Raw genomic sequence first — 16,416 nt, 5'->3', positions numbered from 1 at the left:
CCGTTCACTGTTTGTCCCACGAAAACAGCTCCCCAACCTGTCAGTGATGCATCTGTCATCACCTTGTGCATCACAACATTGCCCACTGACACACCCATGGTGAAGAAATTGTGGGACCGCCAGGGCAGAGATGCAGTGCTGCATTATCAAGACTCTTCTCACAAGGTAATCACTGCGTGAGGGAGACAAAGGGAGAGCAAGCACCCTTTGAAAATGCTTCATGTGCAGCATGCCAAGGAGAATTACTGTGATCATGAAGAGGTCATGAAACTGGGGAGGCGATGACAGTCATGGAAACAAGCTTTGTGTCCCATTTGAAAGGTGCAAATGCTAGGCCAAAGGGGCGGAACTGGAATTCGTCTGTGTGTTTTAGAAATGGCGATATGAGAGAATGCATCCTTCAGGTCCACTTGGCGTATGGAAGCACCACCTGACGGTGCATGATCATTTTGAAGGTAAACTGGTGTAAGTACTTGTTGAGGGCCTGTAGGTCTAGGTCACAGTGCCCTTTCCTTTATCAGCACAAAGAGCAAAGTCTGTCTACTCTGGGACATGGGACATGAGCACACCCCAGAACCTTGGTGTTTTTTATTGGCAATGCAAAACACAGGGTGTAGTTAAATTGTTTGCCACAGGGATTAGCAGAGGCTATACTGTTGGCCTGATGCTGTTGTGATGCAATGTCGCTCTCTAGTGGCCATAGGGGGGCGTAGTACCCGGCCCTGTGTCCAGGAAAGTTGGGCTTATATTTTGTGCACAGACGAGATGTGGAAGTAGAGGTCCTGTTGTTGTCTACCTGAAGGCAAGGCCGTAGCAAGGATTTGTAAAATACCAAGGTCAGGGGTGTCGCTAGAAATTTTTGGGCACCCCGAAATGCTAGGGGGTACTTCCCAGCCCTCCAATCATTTTGCCAACAATGACATAGAACCATTTATTCATTTTATAACATGTTTTGTTTATATCTTGATCCAACACACTTTTTCACAATATTCTATTTTTTTAGATTCACCTGTAAGGCGTGGCATGACCTCAAGAGCCTTTTTTAGAAATTGGCTTTGGATATTACTAGACCCTGCTCCATCTGTTATTAAGAATGCTCTGCTTCATATCAGCGTAGGGAATGTTGCATTTATAAATTGCAGGGTCATAGGCTGCAGAGTTTGTAGGCTACCTTCGGACACAGTGAGTGTCACATCTTGACTCTCACTCACTTGGGAGGGCCTTCACCTATCATTTCCCGCTATTCTCCTCCTCTTTCTCCTCAACTACTTGCTTTCTGTCTCCTGTGTTGAATTTCTTACAACAACAAATCTCTAAATTACTGGCCATTAATTTATATAATTTGACAATGTTATGTTTGGGCTATGAGATAATATCCATCACAACATTAATTATCCATTCTATATAACATTGATATAGCTTAAGTTTCAGTGCAGGGAGGTTAACTGCATCTCCACTGAATTTCAACATAACATTTTCATTACAGGTTAGCATCTCATTGATATTTACATCTTTATTGTATTCAACCATTACCTTTCTCACCTTCCCTCCTTCTCTTTGTCTGCTCAACTTCTGCTGGCTTTCCAAACGTTAACTTTGTTGCAGCCTTTGTTCAGGTCAGGTGAATTAAGATTACTGGCCGTGAAAAATTTATTTTATTTTGGACAATGGATTTGCGAGTATTAAAGTTTATGTGAGCTGCATAGCCGAGTCGACTCTACTTTCGTTTTGACATGTCAGAGGTAGCAACGACGTGTTACGTGATGGTGCGTTAAAGCTGCAGTTGGCAAGTCTGACAAATTGAGGGGCCAAAATGTTGAATGTTTACACCTCTCATGCCCCTCCCCCTCTACCACTGAGCACCCTTTCATCGAGTTTGTGCTCGTCAGTGCACACCAGACTGCACTAGACTGTGATTGACAGTCAGGCTGTGTGAGATCTGACTGTCAATCACAGTCTAGAGCAGTCTTGGTGTGCACTGACGAGCACAAACTCGATGCTGACGGGTGCTCTGTGGATTAGAGGTGGAGGGGCATTGAGGGTTTCTAAAACATTCATTACATTTTCGGAGCACGTCTTCAATTTGATCAGAAATCTTACCAACTGCAGCTTTAATGCAGGGATACAGTAATTGTCTCGTTGGATATTGGTACTTAATAAATGAAACGAAACTTGAAGAAATAAATACCGAGGACATGACCTTGGTGTCCTCAATGGTAGCTACGGCCATGCCTGAAGGCTTGATTGTAGATGGTGTTGTTACTTAGATGCATGCATTTAGTTAGCATTTTAATGTGTACAGCAAGATGTTGCATTAAAAACAATACAGGTGCATCTCCAAAATTAGAATATCATGGAAAACATTTTCCCATAATTTATTTCAAAAAGTGAAACTTTCATAAAATCTAGATTCATTTCAAGCTTTTTTTGTTTTAATCTTGATTATTCTCGATAATTACAATTTACAGCTCATGGAGATCAAAAAATCCAGTATCTTGAAATATTGAATGTAATGTAAATTGTGGTCTAATAATGCAACATGTCATGTATGCATTTTCATTGATTAATAGGCTAATTGTCTTGCCTCTGGGTCTATGGAAACAACCAAAATCATCTTTGAACCTTAATGTGCAGCAGACAATTATTGAAAGCAAAAACAACACACCCCACACCTCAACCTTTACACCACAAGCAGCCCACGCATAGCGCAACACTCTTTTCTGTAATGTAAAGACGTAACACATTGGACATATATAGCTTGTGACCATTTGTTGGCGGATTTGTGGGTAGTGTGCTTTTTAAAGTTAAACTTGAGCAGGGGCTTCTGAATGTGTTTTTACCTTGGATTTTGGCACAAGGGATTTTAACATCTAATCCTGTGTATTAATGTAAGCAGACTCATGTCCATAAATACACACATAAGACAAGACAGATACATTACACAGAATATAAATCAGTTTACATATACATTTCAGCCAGTGGACCCTCAGACTAGATGAGTAGCGGGAGCAGCTCAAAATGAGATTCAAGAGTGCCACAATTAACAGATTCCTCCAGATACATTTTAACATTAAGTTTCTTTAAAGCGCTTTGAATGTGCTCACTCCTGCAGTGACAAACATCTGACTGGCACTCCCCCCTTTGGGTACTTTTAGGAGGATTCTCATGGTATCATTGTACGCAACTTGCAGCTTTTGCATGCTAGATTTTTTGTAGATTGACCACAGGTGGGCCGTGTAGAGCGGTGTGCAATGCTTTAAACAAAGCCACTTTCACTCGTGTAGAACAGAAGCTGAACTTCCGTGCAATGGTGTTAGTAAAGGTAGCCTACTGCGCCCACCTAACCACATACTTGCACGCGTGTAGTCTACTTGTTTATTGCTTACACTTTATAGCGGCCCACGCGATTATGTTGCACAGAGTCAGACAATAGGTCAGACCGATTAGGCCCTGAAAAATGAAAAATGTTTCAGTTCCGACTGTAGGAGTAGATTGATTGGAATGAAACTCGGCGCTATAGCATTGATAGAAAGCCTATGTCTAGAACACATAGTCTGGCTTTCACCAGACCAAGCTCAGGCATAGGCCTATCACAAGAAAATATTTGTTTAACCCAGAGCCATTTAGACAGCTCTGATCGCATCCATCGATTCATCTGTGAAATAATTATTAAGCATTTGGTAGGCTATTCTACAACAGTATGTAGGCTATTGTGTCACAAATATATCTAATGGGGTTTGCTAATTTAGTTTTTTAAGAAATATGTTTTAGCTCTAGGCCTGCTATGATATTGCGTTATAAGCCTATTCGTTTTTACTTTAGCCCTACTAATGGAAAAGTAGCCTAAGTACCATTGTAATCAGGCAGGCTCACCGAATTAATTTAAACCTAGGTTAGTGTGAAAAATATGACTGACTCCACCTGCACACTAGGAGTTGGATGGAGAATCGGAGACATAATTCGATTTCTGACTGGTCCATGTTTGGTGAGAACATAGGATGATAAACAAAGACAAAGTACAATAATACAACAATTTTATTTGTCACATGCTGTTTAATACTTTGTAAGTATATATATAATATATATAAGTATATATATAATTTATATATATATACTATATAAGTATAAAGAAGAAAGATTTAGAAGAATTTAATTAATAGATTGAGAGAGAACGGGGTTTAGGGTTCAGTGTGTGTAAGCAAGTCCATATAATGTATTTATGTGTATGTTTGAGTGTATGTAATCCATTAAAAATTTCGACCTGTACAGTTAGAATAATATTTATACATTTATTTCAAACGCTGTAAGCATTCTGGGGCGTTGACATGCCACGCTGACATTAAAAGAAATAGGCACGCTGACAACCACGCTGACATTAAAAGAAATAGGCTAAAGGAAGTTGATGCAGCTTAGCTAGAGTCACAGATGAGATAAGGTGACACCACACGCTTGAAATAAACATAAAGAAACATGTGGTTATGAACCTAAAGGTCAGTGCTACTGTTTTGCAGAGCTTGTGTCTGCTTGTCACATGCACACACAGAAGTAATGAAAGAAAAAACACATTTAAATTATTCTATTCTAAGATAATTAGGTCAATCCTCTAAAGAAATATTTAAAAAAGGAAAAATAAGTGGGAACGTCATTTTCTGTTTCTGTCCTTTCTACATGGTATTCTGTATTTTCTCGGTTAATAGACTTGTGATAAAGAGGCAATGAAGGAGTGAGCCCTGCCATGGTGAGCTGAGTGGGAAATTCACACTGTGTTGTGATGTGGTGATGCACACTTCTGCTTTCTATGCTACTGAAGCAACATGTTCATTGGCCATTGGAGTGTACAGCTCTGCAGAAGCCACTTTCTTGTGCATGAGCAGTGCATGAACGCTGGCTTACAGTAGAAGGTTTCATAGAATGTGTCAGACGGTGGCTTGTAGAAGGTGTCATATAATTTGCTGAATACGAAAAAAATCATAGCTTTTAAAAAGGATATGAGCCAAAGGAAGGGAATAGAAACTCAATGTCCACCCTTATCTCAGTTTCATTCTGACTCTGAGAATGTGACAATGGCAGAAAAATCCACAATATATGAATATACTCAAAGGAGAGTGAATGGCCTGATGCCCAATGCATAATACATAATACCAAAGGCACAGTTGAACAAACATTTGAGCAATATTTGACCATCACAAGGCTACACAGACTTGCATGTGTAATTTGAAAAGACAAGACAAGGTCTATTATAGAAACACATGACTTGGCTTTGCTTGGGGGTTTTATCTGGTAAAGAATGTTGGGTAACACTTTACGGTAAGGGTACATGAATTATCATGAATTCATGCATGAATTAATTAATGACTTCTGCATTACTTCAGAAATTGTTGACATGAGTTCATAGTCTCTCATTCATGACCTCATGCATGAACAACACATCAACTGAGGCATTAGGTACGATGGGTACATCATTATGATTTATGATTTCTTAAACATGGTCATCATGATTACATGAATTTAAGGTTAATTCCTCATGAGTTCATCATACCTGTGACCCCTCAACTAAAGTAGTGAATAATGACATGTATTCAGAAAACTGGAAAGTTGTGTTCAAATCAGAATCTGAGCAGTGATGACCACATTTTTGGCAGAAAAATAAATAATCATGATCATACTTAATAAATCATAATTCATAATGATGTGTCCACCGTACCCAATACTTTAGGTGATGTGTTGTTCATGTATGAGGTCACGAATGACAGACTATGAACTCATGTCAATTCCTGATGATTCATGAGATATTAAGGAATGAAGTAATAAAAAAATCATGAATTAATTTATGCATGAATTCATGATAATGTATGTACCCTTATTATAAAGTGTTACCGAATGTTGTACTATATGTATAATGTTGTGCTTGGAGCCATACAGCTGCTTGGTAGTGTGCCCTCTTGATATGGAATGATAATGCATCATGGCTTGGGGTCTATCTCTCCAAAGGAACAGCCTGAGCAAATAGAGAGGCCCTGGCACGGTTTGATGACGTGCATGAGCCAGCTTTGAAAACCTTGCAAATGAAGGCTTCCACATCAGCACAGGTGGTACTGCTTAGGTCACCTTTGCCAAGTTCTTTCAGAAGGCTATGGTGCTCAATGAAAACTTTGAAACAGGATTTTTTTGAGTGTCCTGCCAAGAAAGAAGTAGTATCGCATCCTGTGATAGCATGAAAGGCAGGCAGGGTAACGAGCAGAGCATCTCCAAGCTTTGCGGCAACTGCGTGAATTGGGATGAATTTCTGCTTATTCGAGGTGCCTGCCTTCATCCATACTATCACAGTTGATGCTGGCAAAATGGACCAAAAGGAGAACCAAGACCTCTGTGTCTCTTGAAGACACAACAATGGCAGAGGCCTGGCTCTTGGTGCAATGGAGCACCATCCTGGTGTCTGCCTCTTCATGTCTAGCCTCAAGCTCATATCAAGAGGGCACACTACCAAGCAGCTGTATGGCTCCAAACAAATCAACAAAGACCTGCACTGCCTCCATCGGAAACTATGGGTTGGCGAATTGAGAAAGAGGCTCTTTTGCCAGTTCTCACTTACCTTCCTTCTGTGCCTCAGGCTGTTATAAATCTTGTTACATGCTGTTGTACTACACAGTGTAAAAGGAAGAACTGCAACTGCAGAAAATACAAGCTGCAGTGCACTTCTGCCACACTTCTACACACAGCCACACTTCTGCTGATGTTTGCCAAAACAAAGCAGACTAAGCACACTAATGTCACAGCCTAGCAGGGTTGGGTAGTAACGGATTACATGTAATCTGGATTACGTAATCAGATTACAAAAATCAAGTAACTATAATCAGCCCAGATTACAATAAAAAATTGTGTAATCAGATTACAGTTACATTGTTGGGGATTACCTGATTACATTTTATCATGCAAGCAATGCAACTTTTTAATGATAGCCTAGTTATCTTTTAATTCGACAAGCTTCGGGCTTGCTGGTTCGATCCCCGACCAGTAGAAAAAATGTGGGCGGGGGAAGTGGTTGAGCACTGCTCTCCCATGCCCACATCCACGGCTGTGGCCATTGAGTAAGGCACCTAACCCCTCATTGATCCCCGAGCGCCGTTGTAGCAGACAGCTCACTGCTCTGGGTTGGTGTGTGCTTCACTAATTCGCGGATTGGAAGACCAAATTTCCCTCAAGGGATCAAGAGTATCTATACTTACTTACTAACTTATTTACTATTGGGGCAGGTCTCTCGGCACATTGCCTGATCTTTTCCTCCTAATCTTAATGTAGCCTCTTGTTTTAGTGTCACCGTTTACTTTGAGAAAGTCACCAGGTCCCCCTGGTTGAAAAACATCCCAAAGGAATAATTTTCTCACCCCCACAATTGAAATGGACATGGTGTCATTCAATCTCAGGCCATGTCCCTGGGTCAAAAAATGAGTTGTGATGAGTTGTGCATGTTTGGAGAATAGTGATCCATGATCACATCCATGATGACTAAGTGATCAATTTTGGGATGGGGAAAATTTCAACCACCAAAATACCACCCCCAAAGTGGAGAATAGCTATAGAAATGTATTAGTTTTGGGTGTTTTTCAGACAATGGGACCTGGTGACAAGGGCTACATTAAGATTTTTAGAGGAAAAGATCAGCTAATTCACACAGGAATGCTTTACTCAGAGCAAAGAGATTTCTTAGATGTAATGAAATAATAAACAGAAAAACTGAATGAGAATTCTTTCATCAATTCAGTGGTGGTGTCTTTTACTTAAGGGACATATTTATTGAAGTAATCTAAAAGTAATCCTAAAGTAATCAGATTACGTTACATGTTTTTGGTAATCCTGATTACGTTACTGATTACAAAAATTGCCATGTAATTTGTATTCAGTAATGGATTACATTTCAAAGTAATCTGACCCAACCCTGCAGCCTAGCCATTCTTATGGTGGCCATTTTGGAAAAAAAATGTGAAATGCACATGGACTGGCAGTTGTTTTTTGTCTGTTCATATTCCCTTTGGGACAATAAAATAAAATAATAAAAAAATGAAGTTAAATGCATAGGCCTATAGGCAAAGTTTAATTTGCAAATGAAAAAGTGAATTCAGCACCCCAAATTTTACCAAACAAGTCCATTTGTTAATTCATAATTTTAGTACATTTCATTGCTTATAAAGCTGAGAAACTGGGTTCAGCTGGGACGCTTACAGCCCCGAAGTTCAATGACCTCTAGAGGTCTCCAGAGGTCAGATAGAGCTCAGATTTAAATTCAGCACACCCAAATTGACAAAATAAGACTGGTTGTCAACTGTCTCAAAAATGCCTCGGGCTTCCTAAATAAGCACATTTTTCAATTTTGGCACCAGTCTACTATACAAACTTTAAGCTTACTCAGTAGAAAAAATTGCACTCACATTTAGCATTCCTTGTTGAGCGCCACAAAGCAAGGTCATTTTTTCATTGCCCCATGAGAACTAGTAACTTGTATAAATGTACGGAGTGTCTATTTACACCCTGGTATGAATAGCCTTGGCCACACAGCTGAGCTATTCACACCCTGTGACATAACAACAAAAAGACGTTGCTCACGTGCACAAAAAACATGGCAGACATTCGTTTTTTGTCAGCAGAAAATGAAGAATTCTGAAACGTTTCGGCACTAATATCTGTTCAGATTAAGTTTTAGATTGAAAAGTTGTGTTTTATTTTCATAATCTTGGTTCAGTGAACACATACAACCATCAGTTTGTTAGTTAACAGAAATTTCGTGAATATGACGTTCAAGCCCGTGTGATGCATTTTGGCAGAGTGAGTGTGCATGTGTACCAACGTCTCTGGAGAGAAGGCGCACAATTTGAACAAGAAATCGGTTCTCAAACGGAAGTTTTGATTGCAACAATTAGCTAGTTCATGCACCAGGGTGTAAATAGCATGCAATACTATAAACACCAGGGTACGAATAGCATCCACTTCTAACTGCACATTGATGCAAACAGCATACCTTATTCAGAGTGTCTATTACACAGCTGAGCTATTCACACCCTGTTACGTAACAACAAAAAAACATGTTGCTTTTTTTTTAAATTATTATTACATTGTGTGATCAATATGCCAGAATAAATGCACAGGGGTGCACATAGCATACACTGATATTTGTACCAGACGGGGTACTAATAGAACACATTGCTGTGTGCACCGGGGTACGAATAGCATACATTGATATTTGTACCAGACGGGGTACTAATAGGACACATTGCTGTGTGCACCGGGGTACGAATAGAATTCACTTCTTATTGCACCAGGGTACGAATAGCATACACTGCTAATTGTACCAGGGGTCTATATTGCTGTGTAATTTAGTTTAGTTAAAGGTATACTATGCAGGTTTAGGTATTCTTGGCAAGTGTAGAGCTTCCTCTAGAGTCGTGATGTATTTATATGTTACTCTGCTATTGTAAATTGTCAAAACTTACCCCCCCTGTACACAATGCAAATGCTTTTGTTGTGGAGGTGAAGGCGCCGCTCTTGAAAGTTGCATGGCTGGTTTTCTCTGAAGTTTCTTATGTCTCTTTCGAACTACAGATCCGCTACCCAATCTGGCAAACTTCTATAGCGCTGTTATAGCCTAAAGAGGGCCGTAAAGCGAATGCAGAAGTGGCGTTCACCCTGTTACAAGTTGATGAACCACTGAAATGATTTTGAAAACATTACTTTAAGGTACAAAATAATCTTCGGTGTTGTTTTAAGTTTGTCACCTTTGATATTTATTCAAGTAATGAGGTCATTTGAATCTGCATAAATAAACATGCTTTGTTTTATGCAAATGTTTATCCTTTGTATGTCTTGATACAGTTTTCAAGGTGTTGTAAGATGAAAGATGCAAAAAAATAATAACTTGCAAGTTTGAAATATTGGGCACAGGTCTGAGTAAGAGTGCACCTATGGCACAGAGGAGTAGACGTGCGCTGTCTGTGTCGTCGATAGGTCTGTGTTGGGGCTGGTGTGGGGCTGGATCTGGTGGTAGATGCTGGGAAGACTTTCAACTGAGTTGAGCCACAGTGCATTCTAGCAGGAACAAAATCAGCAATATGGGCTATCAAGACTATGACAGCACAGCATATAGTACCTAATAAGAAACTCTAAAAGCAAGCTGGCAAAAGGGAACTAGACCAGTTTCATTGGGGATTGTTTACATTAATAATAACACCCACAATTTTAAATACACCCCTTCCTAACTTTACAGAGGCACTGCATAGTTAGTTCCCATTCCACAATTTTAGACATAAAAATAAATTCACCAGAATCATAACAAAAATGCTAAACATGACCAATTCCTGGACTACTGGGCATTTGCTATTAGTCAAGAACTAATTTTGATTTACATTAACCTGTGAGGGGCCTATCTCAGCATGGGATGAGGAACACTGAGCCTGGGTGGGACTCTGTCTCTTCACATCTAATGACGGACTCAGAGCCTGTAGAGAAAAGGAAGAAGTGTAAATGAACCAGAGGAACAGCAACTAGTGGTGTCTTGAACTTTCACATTCTCAGTGAACTAGGACTGAGCAGAGATGGCCAAAACCAGTTTCACAAGTCAGCTGGCTTTGCAGCCTAGACCCATGTCTGGTAGAGGTTTCCCTATAGGATATATGTCGGGTTTACATTTAATATGAGAGGGAAAAGTAGCTAATCTTTTTTTAATCATTATCATTTTCAGTAATCTAATGTTTTGTAGAGAATATATTATGTGTGAGGGAGATGTAGTTGAACACAGACAGAGGCTCACCTTTGCAGAAACAACAGTCTGATTCTTCTCCAGGTTCTCAGAGGGACACAAAAGACAAAACAGACTCAATCAAGTGTAGGCCAAATGATTCAGTTACAGTAAAACAGTTATGCCAACCAAAAGTTATAGTAAAGCACAAAGAAAAAACAAATGCATATGAATGGGGGCAACTCCAAACAATTACATGTGTAGGGAATAACTGAGCATTGTTTGAAAATACACATTTGAAATTTAGTGACTAAGACAAACCTACCTCCACTGACTGATAAATGTGTGAAGATAAATTGCCTGCTGCAAAATGATGCACAGTGTTAGCGAATACATGCACACCCCACCACAACATATTAGTGAACATAAGCATTTACCACAGTAGAGCAGGCCTCTCAAAATACATTGTACTTGTGACATTCTGGAAACTGTGTGTGGTTTTATAATAGAAACGGTTTGTGTGTGTGTGAAAGTGATCATCAATCATTTACTTTTTTAACTATATGAGCTGTATGTCTATACACAAGCTGTGTTATTGTAACATTTTAATGTTTGAATGATATTTTTGAAAATATTGTTTTCTGAAATTACTCAAATTACTAACTATATGAATCATCATTAGTAATGCCATCTTTTCCCTTTAAGTTAGGGTCTGGGTCAGTTGAGGTAAGATTACCGACTACAAAATTACAGATGGTCAACATTTAAACTTTATTCTACTGTACCTTTATTTGTCACATGCATGCGGAAATACAAAACTCCACAAATGAATAGTCCTCCTAGTGCTAGTCCTCCAGCGATAATAATAAGTTCCCATTTACATTCCAAGGACGCTGCATATAAAGTATACGTGCTGTTGTCATCATGATGCACACTAACACATGTAAAGTCTGTATTTGTGTGTGTGTGTGTGTGTGTGTGTGTATGTGTTTCTTGCCAGCTATCAGAAATGTTAAACTGATTCTGAATTGTTTCTTACGTGGTGTATGTTGGCACAGTGTTACTGTGGCATTACTCCAGTTGAGTGGGTTGCTATGGTTGCAAATAAAGACACCATCTCTAATAAAGATGGCCAGGTTTGAGGACCCGTACTCAGGAACCATACTCTGTTCCGCCTGTGTGCAGGTGCTGCTGTTACAGGTGGAGGTCAGAGAGAGGTCACCAGCTCTACAGGTCACCGTCATGTTACAGAGGTCACCACTGGACAGGACACGCTCCACTGTCAAGTTGGGGGCAGATACTTGTTCTGCAATACACATACACACACAGGTGTACAGGTACACTATGCAAGATTTTCACCTTTCGTTCACCTAGCATAGCCATACAGCATAGCGAGTCGCTAATGAGAGAACCAGCCATGCAACTTCATAAACATTACCTTGTCAATAGATATAGCTCTTTGGAGATTTTTGCCTGTTGTTAATCCTTTCCCTCCACAACAAATGCATTTTCATTATATACAGGGGGAACAAGCCACGAGAACAGGCAAAGTAAAGTATAAATATATCGCGACTCTGGGGAGCTCTGGTCATGAAATCTTTTGAAAGACTGGTGTTGAGCCATCTGAAGGACATATCAGGAACACTGTACTGCAAACAGGTCGGCGGATGATGCTGTCAATATGGGACTGCAATTCATCCTGCACCACCTCAACTCCCCAGGGACATATGCCAGAATCCTGTTTGTGGACTTCAGCTCGGCATTCAACACCATCATGCCTGAACTTCTACATCAGAAGCTCACCCAGTTCTCAGTGCCTGCCTCTACCTGTCTGTGGATCATCAGCTTTCTGACTGACAGGCAGCAGGCATGTCAGACTGGGGAGCATCTTATCACAAACCCGGTCCATCAGTACAGGCACCCCACAGGGGTTTGTCCTTTCCCCACTGCTCTTCTCCCTCTATACTAATGACTGCACCCCAAAGAGCCCATCTGTAAAGCTCATGAAGTTTGCAGATGACACCACTGTCATTGGTTTGATCCAGGATGGTGATGAGTCTGCATACAGGCAGGAGGTGGAACAGCTGGTCCAGTGGTGCAGTCTTAACCTCCTGGAGCTTAACCCCAAGAAGACTGTGGAGATGACAGTGGACTTTAGTAGAAGTCCCCCCCCCCTCACCATTCTGAATGCCCAGCAGAGGTTATACTTCCTGAGACAACTAAAGAAGTTTAATCTGCCTAAGGAGCTGCTGACCACTTTCTACTCAGCCATCATTCAGTCAGTCATCTGCACCTCCATCACTGTCTGGTTTGGGTCAGCCACCAAACCGGACAGGGCCAAACTGCAATGGACAATTAGGGCCGAGAGATCAATGGAGCTGACCTTCCCTCCATCCAGGACCTGTACCGGTCCAGGATCAGGAAAAGGGCAGCTAAAATCTCTACAGACCCCTCACATCCTGATCACAAACTGTTCAACCTCCTTCCCTATGGCAGACGATACAGGGCACTGTTTGCCAAAACCAGCCGACACAAAGACAGCTTCTTCCCCCAAGCAGTCATTCTGTTGAACAGCCCCCACCCTCATACTGAACAAGTCAATCAACACTGTTCTGCTCATCTACCTCATGTACTTCAACCTTACAGTTACAATAGTATTATTAATACATGATCATTGCACTGAACTGCCTTGCATTATATTTATTTTTAATCTTAAACCTCATCTTGCTTGTGTCTGTTGAGAGGTCCACGGCCATGGCACCCTTGACAGCACCCCCCGGCAACTGCACTACCATATACCACCCATAGTGTCTATCTATTTATTTATTTGCAAATGTACATACTGTATTTATTCTCATAAATAAACATATTCTACTGCCGTCATTCTATTCTTACTGTTCTGTTTTTTGTATCCTTATATGTTAAGTGAATGTTGTACTTGCGAGCAAAGATTAACCGGAGTCAAATTCCTTGTTTGTGTACGCAAACCTGGTCAATAAAGCTGAAGTGCATGTAAGATTCATTTTGATTAGTGAAATGTTTCCATGGTGCTGGTAACTTACCGACAATACTGAGCCTGTATTCAACAACATTATCATTAACATCAGTATCATTCAGCTTTATCTGTCCTTGGTATTGTCCGCTGTCATTCTTCTGCAGGTTCTTCAGCTCCAGAGAGAAGGTGGTGTTATCAAACTCCACTCTGCCCTTATAAGACTCTAGGACAACTAGCTGGCGAGATATAAGCTCACTATGTGGATAATATTTAACAACATTACATGTTCTATTTAAGATCCAGTGGGCTTCATCTACATCCAGATGGTAATTTCCCTTCATGGTGAGGGTGACAGAGTTTCCCTCTAGAGCGAACACAGACTCCGGGGCACTGGCCACTGTGGAGACAGAATGTTAAACAGAGTGCTGCAAGTGTCTCATTGTGGGAGTACTTCAGCAGAGTGAAACTAATTACAAACACAATTTTATGAAGATTGCACATGATACAGTATAAACATGTCTATTTAGATCTTCTTTTATTTAACATGGTGTCGAGACAGATGTTGCAGCAGATACAGAAGCCTACCTTTGTGAATGATTGCAGCAAGGAGTAGAATACATTTTGCATCCATTTCAGTACCTTCAATAAGCCTCTTTCTCCCCGTCATGACAAAGACAGACTGATGAGGCAGTGACAAAAGTACTGTAGGTCAGTACAGATATAGTGACAATTCAACCACAAGAACAATGAAGTGAAACATAACATGCCACACGCATGCGGAATGTTAAACAGAGTGCTACAAGTGCCTCATTGTGGGAGAACGTAGAACTTCAGCAGAGTTAAACTAATTACAAACACAATTATCAGTCTATTTACATCTTCTTTTATTTAACACACTGTCTAGGCAGAGATGTTGCAGTAGATACAGAAGCCTACCTTTGTGAAGGATTGCAGCAAGGAGAAGTATAATACATTTTTCATCAAGTACAACTACAAGAACAATAAAGTGAAACGACATGTCACACGCATGCTCTGTACATATGAGGAGATGTGGCCTGGGGTATGATTCTTGGCCCAAAAGGAAACACAAAAAAGAACAGTGAATTCTCAGAAGTTAGCAACCATCTAGTACAAAAGCACACATTGCAGGCAGAAATCATAGTCATATGCTGTACTGTATGATGACACAAGTAACATTTTCCATCAACATGCAATGCTGCCGTCTAGTGTATAAGTCCTGCACTGACACACTGGTGCACATTGGTATCCCTCATAGCTCCACTGGAATGAATGGCTTATAGTTGTTTTTATCAGAATAAATGGGATGGTGGGTTTAGTCATAACAGAATAAAGGATGTGATGCTCACTCCCATCACTCAAAAGATGTAGTGAAGTTAACCTCCCAGGGGAACAATCACAAGTGCCAGGCTTTAGGCTTTTCCATCAAGGAGGTTTTAAAAAAATCTCAAGGAGGGTTTATATATCTTAGAAACAGAAGTGGGCTGAGTGATGGTTGTCAGCCATCCCTGTAAGCCCCTCCATTAGAAAACATAATTAGGGAAGTTGCTTGAGACATTGTCAATGAAAAATAACAATGTTTCAAAATAAGTTGTGACAGACAATGTTTCTCACTGTGCTGCTCCACCCCTTCATTTAACAACATTCTGTAAATGTTTAGGAACTGAGGAGACCATTCTTCTTAATCATGTTTTTCATTCCATGATGCACCTAATTTGACAGGTCTGGACTGCAGACAGGCCATTTTAGCACATGGACTCTTCCTCTATGGAGAAATACTGTTTAAACATGTGCAGAATTTTGACATTGTTTTCCTTAAATATTCAAGGTCTTCCCTGGAAAAGACATTGCCTGGATTGCCTGGAAATTGTACTATAATGTGCAGAACACACTAAATAAAGCAAATGACACAGATATTTACAATTCTATGCCAGAAGTGTTGCTCTTGCATGACTGTGATGCACCTTTGTGAAGACTGAGTGCTAGAAGAGGCAGCATGACCACAAAAGCCACCATAGTTCATATGAGCAGGTAAAGAAAGAGAAGCAGAGAAGGAACCGAGTTCTCAGCATGACTGACCTCAGAGTTCCTGTGGTTATATATAACTGTTTTGTCAGACTCATTTTGGTCAACCAGTGTCTACTGGGCTGTATGCAAAGTACTCAAGACAATTAAGTTAATAAGAAATCATACAAACATACCTGCTGCGTTGTGAAGGGGAGTAAAACAATTAAAGGGAGTGTAGATATTGGACCAACAAGAAAACAAAAATTACATTGAATTAATTACGTTAAATTATGGTGATTTACTAGTCCCCTACAGTATTTTGAAGGAAGGAACCAGTTCTGCATGCATTATTGTAATAGATGGGCTAGGTTATTGGTAAAGTGGTTGAATAGCACACTACACACACATACATGCACACACACGACACGCACAAACATGTACACACACACAAAAAAAACACAAAAACTGACATGCAGGCACACACACTCAATAAACACACACAGAAGCACACGTATACACAAAAACTACCACACACTCTGCACACACTCAATTACAAACACAAAAAAAGGAACAAAGTAGGAAATGAACACAATTTGACAAACGTGACTTATTTTTGTGGAAAAAATGTGCTGGACTGGGCGGCAGTCATTTTGTACCGCTCTGCGGTACA

At 40.3% G+C, this 16,416-nt stretch overlaps 1 protein-coding gene across 5 annotated transcripts; it reads right to left on the bottom strand.

Annotated features, from left to right (window-relative positions):
* Positions 1–6,583: 6,583 nt before the first annotated feature.
* LOC143133912 (uncharacterized) lies at positions 6,584–14,764 on the bottom strand. Of its 5 annotated transcripts, none has more exons than XM_076293869.1 (9): positions 14,658–14,764; positions 14,307–14,400; positions 13,789–14,118; positions 11,766–12,032; positions 11,512–11,619; positions 11,052–11,086; positions 10,799–10,834; positions 10,395–10,487; positions 6,586–10,077 (listed from the first exon to the last, which is right to left on the bottom strand). In XM_076293869.1, exons 1-9 carry the CDS (start codon positions 14,700–14,702, stop codon positions 9,952–9,954), a joined length of 1,134 nt encoding a protein of 377 aa, XP_076149984.1. In that variant the 5' UTR covers positions 14,703–14,764; the 3' UTR covers positions 6,586–9,951. The 5 variants fall into 5 exon arrangements, with proteins under 5 accessions (XP_076149987.1, XP_076149986.1, XP_076149984.1 ...); XM_076293868.1 differs by having other exon boundaries at positions 6,587–10,077; positions 11,052–11,089; positions 14,658–14,763; XM_076293870.1 differs by having other exon boundaries at positions 6,588–10,077; positions 10,401–10,487; positions 11,052–11,089; positions 14,658–14,763.
* Positions 14,765–16,416: the final 1,652 nt, after the last annotated feature.

Source organism: Alosa pseudoharengus, unplaced genomic scaffold, assembly GCF_046254945.1.
Source record: "Alosa pseudoharengus isolate Yale_2024_CS ecotype anadromous, Long Island Sound unplaced genomic scaffold, YU_APseudo_1.1 YU_APseudo_1.1_scf_2, whole genome shotgun sequence".
Taxonomy (NCBI): domain Eukaryota; kingdom Metazoa; phylum Chordata; class Actinopteri; order Clupeiformes; family Clupeidae; genus Alosa; species Alosa pseudoharengus.
Note: the sequence above shows the minus strand (reverse complement) of the source record. Positions and strands in the feature narration are given on the sequence as shown.